Source organism: Palaemon carinicauda, chromosome 41 (assembly GCF_036898095.1).
Source record: "Palaemon carinicauda isolate YSFRI2023 chromosome 41, ASM3689809v2, whole genome shotgun sequence".
NCBI lineage: Eukaryota > Metazoa > Arthropoda > Malacostraca > Decapoda > Palaemonidae > Palaemon > Palaemon carinicauda.
The window spans coordinates 20,698,877-20,708,515 of NC_090765.1; the positions used below are offsets into that span (position 1 = coordinate 20,698,877).

At 36.5% G+C, this 9,639-nt stretch overlaps 1 protein-coding gene across 1 annotated transcript in view; it reads left to right on the forward strand.

Annotated features, from left to right (window-relative positions):
• The first annotated feature begins 8,537 nt into the window (after positions 1-8,537).
• Positions 8,538-9,639, forward strand: part of LOC137632287 (uncharacterized) — a 105,122-nt gene continuing 104,020 nt past the window's right edge. The window contains exon 1 of the mRNA XM_068364188.1: positions 8,538-9,091. Within this exon, the coding sequence (XP_068220289.1) occupies positions 8,746-9,091 (346 nt within the window). The 5' untranslated portion in view covers positions 8,538-8,745. The remainder of the gene's footprint in view (positions 9,092-9,639) is intronic.

Sequence of the window (9,639 nt, forward strand, 5' to 3'; positions counted from 1 at the left end):
TATAATCTTTATTTTCCTGTTCTAATCGTTTGATCTTGGCTTGAGCTCGAAGCAAATCATAATTTACAGATTTCAAAATCCTTTCGTATTATTTCATCTTTGGCTTTCACCATGTACTTCAATTTATCCCTTTCTATTTCCTTGATTTAATTTTCCATGATATTTTTTTTCTCTCTCCAAGTCCTGTATTTTTCTATTCTTCTGGTCGATTTAATTTTGCTTGAATATTTTTTTTCAAGTAACCAGTTTCCTTCCTTGATCTCATTATGTTGTTGCAGTATAACCGTTTCCCTCTTTAAGTTCTGCAGTTTGTTTCCCCTTCTGACTTTTTCCATCTCCATGTCCATAATTTTATTTTGCCAAATATATTTTTCCTTCTTCAATTCCTCGATTTTTTTTTTTTTTTTTTTTTGCTTCAGGTTTCTTCTTCCTTGTTTCCAAATCAATTTAGCCTTTTCCAGTTCTCTAATTTTACGATTCATACTGTTATTTTTAGATTGCAAGAGAATGTTCTCATTTTCCTTTTCACACAAAACAGGCTTATGATCGGTTGCGCACATTCCATCCTCGAGTAATGCCATTTTTTCTATGCTCTTTTCCAGGATAGCTTACTCTTCATACCCTCTGATAGAACTTCCATTTTCAATCAGCACTTCATCTTCCATCTTGTTACTAAACATTATTGTTCCGTTGACACCTGCATCTTTCATTGTCACTTTGGGAAATTTCTTGCATAATCTTTAATGACACTAATTTATAATCTCCTGTTATAGCTGCCATCATTCCTAAAATGCTCCAGATGTCTGGTTGGATTTTTGTGGTAATCCCTCTGTAAGCTTAAACAGACTATTAACTTGGCATTCTAAATTGTTTATCTTGTCCACATAATCTTGGTTTTACTGTTGCAATTGTCGGATATTTGATTGAGCCTGAAGGATATCACCATATAATTTGCAGATTTCCATTTCGTTTCGTTTTATTTCGCTTTTAACTTGATCCATGTCTTCCAATTGTTCCTTCTCCATTCCCTTAATTTGATTTTCTATGATAAGTCTGTCCTTCTCCATGTCCTCTATTTTAATCTTTTTCATGTTAAATTTATTTTCCTTGACAATTTTCTCCCGTTCCATGTCCTATATTTTCATCTTCGTGTCAATTTCATTTTCCATGATAATTTGTTCTTCCTCCCATTTTTTTCCCATGATCTCATTATGTTGTTTCAGGATAACATTTTCCTTCTCAAAGTCCTGTTCTTTATTTTCCCATCTGATTTTTTCCCCAACTGCATGTTCATGATTTTATTTTTGCCCAATATATTCTTCCTTCTCCAATTCCTGTAATTCATGCTTGCGGTCTCTTCTTTCTTGTTCCAAAGTCAACTGAGAATTTTCACATTCTCTAATTTTACCATCACTACTCTCTTATTATCTTATTGCAAGCGCACATTCACATTCTCCTTTCACCCTAAAGCAAGGTTATGATTGTTGGCGTCCATCCGATAACCAAGTAATGACATCTTTTGTCTGTTCCTATCCAAAGTACTCATACCCTCTGCTAGAGCTTCAATTTTCTAAAATCTACCGTATATCTTATCTCGTGAGAGAGAGAGAGAGAGAGAGAGAGAGAGAGAGAGAGAGAGAGAGAGAGAGAGAGAGAGAGAGAGAGAGAGAGAGAGAGAGAGGAGGGGGGGGGGGTAGCAAATGTTTGGGGAAATGTCCTCAAGGTCCGTAAACGGACCTTGAGGACATTTCCCCAAACATTCTCCAAATGCTAGATTAATTAGTAGGTTAGCCAGGATACCAGCCACCCGTTGAGACAGTACCATTAGAGTGTTATTGGGTCCTTTTACAGGCCAGACTACTGTATTGGATCCCTCTCTCTTTCTCTATCGGTACGTCATATTTTCCCTTTGTCTCCACATACAACGAATAATCTGGCCTATAGTTTACACATTCTCTCTGTCCTCATATACCTGATAACAATGAGACTACCAAACAATTCTTCTTCGCTTAAGGGGTTAAGCTCTCCTTGAAGGACACTTCAAAAACCAATGTTCTCTAATCTTGGGTGGTGCCTTTGTACCATTGGTTTCTTCCACTGTCTTGCGTTAGATTTCTTTTGCATGAGGGAACACTTGAGCACACTTTTTAGAGGAAGGTTATTTTATGGTAAGCTGATTATTGGGGGTAATTTTGATAAAAGGTAAGCTTTTGTTTAATAAACGCTTTTATAGTAAGATTTTTTGCTGGGTTAAGCTAAGGTAGGCTTTCTGGAGGATTAGCTTTATCTAAGGTAATCTTTTTCTACTATAAGCTTTGTTGGGTAAGCTTTACTTCAATTAAGTGTTTGTGGAAGTAATATAACCCTATGACAAGCTGAGACTCTCGTTATGATAAGCGTCATTTAATTTTTTTTTTCTATTTTTTTTCCTTTTTTTTTTTTTTTCCCTTATACGGCGTGGAAGCATGTACAAGATGGTGTGGTTTGCCTTCATTGTGCTTTGCTATCCCCCCCCCCCCCCCTCTCTCTCTCTCTCTCTCTCTCTCCTCTCTCTCTCTCTCTCTCTCCTCTCTCTCTCTCTCTCTCCTCTCTCTCTCTCTCTCTCTCTCATAACGTCTTTATAGCGGCCTGGTCTCTGTAGCAAGGGGTCACGACTCGACCCCAGACGAGATAAGATATGCGGTAGATATCAGTCAATTAAATTATTTTTAAATTGTCACTGAAGAATCAAGTAACATTGTTGCAGTCTTTTTGGTCAATAGGATTACATGAGATCTAGCTAATGGACTATGATGAATATTGTAATGAGTATTTACTACGCAAATCTCTAGGGACGATTAAATTTTCCATGAAAATAGAGGAAAAATATATCTGTATTTTGTACTTAACAGCTAGATCATTATTTCTGACCTGGGATAATATCTCAAAACCAGTTTTCAAAATTCAAAATGTCCTCTGGGCAATAGAAGCTTCCAGCCAATTTCTAAGAAGGATTCTCTTCCCAGACTACTTAACGAACGTCAAAAAATCGCCCTCGATAACCTGGAAGTCAAGACAAAGCAGCACAAGACTTGGGTTTCAATTCCATGACTTGAGAGACTCAGCAGAAGGCTAGGGATGAAGAGATCGTGCAGAAAGACTCCCAACAGCGATTGATCGCAGCCCGAAATTATGGCCATCAGGGGACAGCGTGGGCATCTGATTGGCTTCAGTTGCTATAATATACCTCTGGTGTACACACAGGTCAGTGCTTCGATCTGAATATTTGTAGATCGGGTGACCTTGGGTCAGCTCAGACACAGAAGAAAGGAAGTTTAGTCCCATTTTACCAAATCAAAGAGACACCTCCCTAACCTTACTGATATTATCATGACATTAGGCTCCCTGCGGACCTAATTACATCTACTAGGACTAATTAGAGGGGTATTCTAGTTAGTCCTTAGAGTACCGCCATAGTTCCTATTTCTCATGCAAACACCCAGTTCGTTTCCGATTGTTGCAAACAGGACAAACCTTTGGTTTCTTTCAAAAATATCCCAACTCTTCTTAGGGAAGTGGGCATTGCGGTACTTGCAACTCACGTGGTGCACTGTAAATAGTTACATCCACTTTTTATCCTTCTCCTTCAACTTTCATCTTGCTGCCTTTCCTTTTGCTGTAGGTAGTAGGTTGGCCAGGGCACCAGCCACCCGTTGAGATACTACCGCTAAAGAGTTAGTGGGTCCTTTGACTGGCCAGAAAAAAAACTACAAAGGATACCTCTCTCAGATTACGGTACTTTTTCCTTTGCCTATACACCCACCGAATAGTCTGACCTATTCTTTCCACATTCTCCTGTCCTCATACACCTGACAATATTGAGATTGCCAAACAAGTCTTATTTGCTCTAGGGGTTAACTACTACCTGTAGTTTAATTATTTCCTTGTTTTCTCTCCTCACTGGGCTATTGTTCGCTTTTAGTGCCCTTGAGATGATAACATCCTGCTTTTTTAACAAAGTGCAAAAGCTCATGTATACTTTAAATATACAACGTATATAATTGTAGATTTTTAATACCCAAACTAATGGAACGGCTAAATATTTAGAGATATACACACACAGATTCAACCCCCCTCCCATTTCCTACCTACTACACGACAGGTGTCGTTTCCAAGTGTACCTCTCGGGGTACCCCTTCTCACCAGGGTATGACTATTCCTCTCACCCTATCCAAGGGACAGGGAGAGTCCGAGTAGGTGTACGTCGGATCATGCCGCTCAACGGTACCGGAAATATATATATATATATATATATATATATATATATATATATATATATATATATATATATATATATATAAAATATATATATATATATATATATATATATATATATATATATATATTATATATATATATGCATATATATATGCATATATATATATATATATATATATATATATATATATATATATATATATATATATATATATATATATATATATATAGTCAGACCCTTACGCTTTATCATAAAAAGTAGTATATCAGTAAAGGTTTCACTCAAGCTTTTTTCCCGAGGAAATCAACAGTTTTTTTCCTTCCTAAGATCTCGCTTGAGAATCTAGACCTGACTTTTCCACAATATCATTAGCCTTTCATACAAGTTTCTTATTGACATCCAAATAAATGATTAGGAAAATGCATTATAACACACTCGCATGGTTATCACCTGACAGATGGTTCTCAAAAAACGATCTTTGGCAGCTATGTATCACATTTTTGGAATATGTATTTCATAAAAAGACTGGCAATTGAAAGAAAAAATATTGGCAACACATAGAGAAATTATCTACCAAGCGAGAGAATATAATCAAGTAATGATAATGACCAGGAAAAAAAAATAATGTAAGAGGTCAAACAGCCTAAGGATTTACATCGTCTTTTTATTTTTCCTGTTATCTTTATCTACAGGTCTCTTATTACTGTAATGTATACGTTCCCTAAATAATTAAAAGATTGATACAAGAAAATAGCGATGTTTTAAACGTGACGTGGAATGTGCGTAGACTTTTTCCACCTTGATTAGGACAGTTACTTCAAAAGAGAGTGCACCAAGAATCACCCCGTTTTTTTTTTTTTCCGGGGAAATTCCCGAGATTTTATCTTTCTTCCCGGGAAATTTCGACTTATTTTCAAATATGAAAAGAAAAAATAATATCAATAATTAGCAGCTATTGCCGTAGGATAACGGTACCCATTTCCTAACACTGTTCTAAACGATTTGGAAGCATTGCCGGCCAAACCACTTTTTATTCGTCTTTATGACGAAAACAGTGACGAAATGTTTACTTTATCCAAATCCAAAGAAAGATTTGTCTATCAATCGACCAGGATCAAAGCCGAACAGCAACTCTGTTCGAGAAATATAAAAAGAAACGGAATGCATCACTTAAAACAGCCCAGACAAGTCAGGTGATTAGCGGGAACATAACTAAACAGTTTGACATTTTTTGACGTAACTGAAGAAAAGACAGCAAACAACCAAGATAGCAACTCCTTTCGAATTTAAAACACCCACATCGGTCGAAGAGGAGTTTTTTTTTTTTCAGCTGTAGGACTGTTTATCACAAAACTTGGAAATAGTCTAAGTGATAGAAGTGTTAATTGTTTCTGTTTTATACTTGCATATATCAAGTCAAAGTAGTTTGTAAGTTGTAATAACAGCCAGAAGAAAATGTATTATTTTCCTACTATTGCTATCTTATCAGGAGAGGCGTTATATGAATATACAGTTTTCTTGTTTCATATAAGTTTACGCTTTTCGTAGTCGTTTGAAGACAGTCATTTTGATTTAAGATTTTTGTTATTTGTGATATTTTTTATTACATGAGTTTCCAAGTGTACCATACAAAAGCATGTAATCGTATACGGTGATTACATCCCTTTATATTTAAGAATTTGGTTATTTGTAATGAATATTAATTTTTCTTTCACCAGGCGTATATTACAGAAGCATGTATTAGCATAAGATATTTTCATATAATTTGTAAAAAGATGTGACAGTTTCTTATAGTATTACAGGAGCAATAACTCTGAATAAAATTGTGTTTTTAATCAGTCTTAATTTTCTGATTGTTAATTTAATCGAATGCTTCTTTTCTTGCATTATACAGTACATTGTTGATATGCCTTTGTCAATGTTTTTAAAATAATCAGATAATCACGCCTATGAGTTTTTTGCAATATTTCATTCCTAAATTATATATATATTTTTTTTTTTTTATAAAATACAGGGATTTCTCGGAATTTTCCTGAGATCCCAGGGAAAACAATAAACTTTTCCCAAAATCCTGGGATTAGGAAAAGTATCTCAAATGGCAATCCTGCCAAGCGTTACTACAGGGGGTTATGGCAATTCCCCCAGGCTTAATTTCAAAGAAATATTTGGCTTCTGCAAAAAAAAAAAAAAAAAAAAAAAAAAAAAAAAAACACACACACACACACAAAGAAATTGCCAGAATAATCTAGTCATTGTTGTGACATAAGACCCACATTCCAGTTGTTTACATCTTGTATGGATTTACGAGGGATTTGAAGGAGAACACTTTGTACTGACAGATATGTGATTGTAATGTCAAGTAAATGTACAAAACATATAAGTTTAGATGTAAAAAATAACTTTTTTCTTCAATTGAGAGATGGTTGTTTTTTTTTTTTTTTTGAGAAAAAAAAAAATCCTATTGCTTCAGACTTGGCCCTGCATCAACTACAGCATCAGCCCAGAAGTCCACTAACCAGGCCGAGACCTGTGGAGGCACTACCTTAGTTTCGTTATGTCTGCATAAAGGCTTCAAGGTTTAACCCTTTTTCAACACAGAGAACACAAGCCGCTCAATTGTTGAATCCAGACACAACATTGAAAATTTCGCCAAAATTAAAACCTGGAGAGTATTTAGGTTTGGTCTAAGTATTTTATGACGAAAGAAGAATGTATAACGTGTAATTCATGTTTCTTGAATTCTATTGTTCTATGAATTTATTTTGTATTACGCTATGTATCATGTACGAGTATGCATTGTAAAAGTTTTTCGTATACATTTCTATATTACATATCGTATTTTAAGGAGCTGTGGAATTTTCTGTCTGTTGTCCTAACTTTTCATGTTTGAAATTTTGAAATATTGACCAAGAAGTCGGAAATTTAGCCCTCTTACTCCCCTCCGCCTCTCAAAAAAAAAAATGTCTAGCTACGCCACTAGTCAAGACCCTCTTTTTTTGGTGACATTTTGATAGAAGTAATCAACAACTAAAGGAGTGTTTTTTCTTCATCTTTTGACACCCTAAATACGGACCCATAACGGTTTGAATATCTGGGTACCTATTTTACTGAGGCATACTGGATTACAAGGAACCCGTCAATATCAAATAATCTCGTTAATTTGAGAATCGTGTACTCGCCCATGTTCTTAAGCTGGGAGCGTTACAGAGAGAGAGGAGAGAGAGAGGAGGAGAGAGAGAGAGAGAGAGAGGAGAGAGAGAGAGAGAGAGAGAGAGAGAGAGAGAGAGAGAGGAGAGAGAGAGAGGCTGGGAGTGATCCCACACTCGCCCTTTTATCAGTGACTTCAAATCACTTAAGTGTCTTTGACCATGTCTAATTACATAGAGCTGTTACTGGAACTTACTTTATCACAGATCTAGTACTTGGGCAGCTATTGGTTTTGCCTTCTAATGTTTATACTAGCTTCAATTACTTGAATGATTACTTCCTACTGTGCATTGAAATTTCTGCCCTACAAAGAAAGACTGCTGATCAGTTATTCGTGAGAGAGAGAGAGAGAGAGAGAGAGAGAGAGGAGAGAGAGAGAGAGAGAGAGAGAGAGAGAGACTCGTAATGAGTTCACACATCCAATTTTGGTTTCGATTTTTTTGAGATAGGCCTACACCAAATATTTCGCTAAAGGAGGAAGGTCAAATGATTAAGCTTTAATTAGCATTCAGGTATACATACTGTATATGACAACCTGTATACTAAAGAATAATATCACTAATGTCAAAGTATGAAATGCCATACAATGCATGTTACATCAAAGCAGTTTTCTTCATATTCTTTCAAGGTGCTGAACAGAGGTCATCGCATTGCAACTGAGATTCGTACCCTCGGGAAGACATTTGGATTCGTCTTGGAGCAAGACCCCAGGGCATAGCAAAATATGACTCAAAATATAATCTAAATTTTTAGATTTTTGCAATTGTGGAGTGTAAATTAAGAAAGAGAATTGGGAAGTAGGGTAGAAGTGCCTTCATCTCCCACGTCGATTCATTTCGACTCTTGAAAGACATCTGTATTCCCTTGGCATGGTGCTAAAAAATGCCCTACTCTTTTAACTCGACACTTCCTGGTCGCGGGTAAAGTGGCATGGATGACGTCACGGCGTGCAACGGAGAAGATGAGCGGGAGAAAGAAAAGAAAGATAAGGAGGAAAGTGACGTGTGGCAACGATACGAAATGAGGGCTTTCTCGTGGAGGCTGCTGGAACAGAAGGCATCGTTTTCCTTGTGGCTGGTTGGCAGGTTCAGTTGGCTGGCAGAGGTGGGTCTAGTAAGGCGGATTCGCTACTTTCCTCGGCAGCTCTCCGTCACAGAGTCGCGTATAAGTTTCACGCAAGAAACAATTCAGGGAAAACTGATACATCTTTATCGCAGAACTTTTATTAATCGTATTCGGGGCTTTTATAAAACAATTTCTTAAATAACTTATAAATAAAGATGTACTTCTCGCGTTTATTACTGACACTGGTGCTCCTGGCGACCTTAACTTCGACGGCGGTCGAAGGGCAAGCTGGCACCAGGAAGAGACAGAAACCGACCAGGAGGCAGCCCCAAGTCACACTCCTGTCTACCCGCAACGAACCCTTCTGCGAAGGCGAGGAGACCTTCGAACTGATCACGGGATTTGTCTATTCGTCAGCCGACGACATCATCGATTCGCAAATTGGAACGCTACTACTCAGCGATTGCATTGACTTGTGTCTGAAGAAAGAAGGGTGCCAGGCACTCAACTTCGAGACCGGCCTGTGCGTCCTGTTCAAGACGGCGGCAGGTGAAAACTCAGGTAAGGGCTCATAATTAGGGCATTTTTTTTTCTTAACAAATTTTAATTTTGTTCCAATATTCTTAAAAGTAAAACTTAATCTTGATGACTTGACCATTTTCCTAAACATAAAATTTTGTCTTAAGTTTATTATAATTACTGATGTCATAAAACGATAAGGTTATAGTTTATTTTCAAAGGGGTTTCGGTGACTAGCAATTTCAAAAACATCTCTAAAGGATATCATTGTTGGGAAGGATAGTTATTGTGAAACTAAGACGAAAAAAAAATTAATCAAAGGTTTTAAGAAATAACATTAAATATGAACATGAGGTACGTAGGTTCAACTAATACACTGGAAGTAAATGCGATAAAATTATTCTAAACCAAACAAATATAGATTTAAACGTAGGCTTGAATGCAATGCAATGTTGAACAAGGAAATATTGGTATTGAAAATCTACCTCGAAAAACAAATATTTCATATACAAATATAACCAAATAGAACGACCAACGTCACAGTAATTTTGATTATAACTAACCAGTCTTAATATAATCCCGTTAATTAT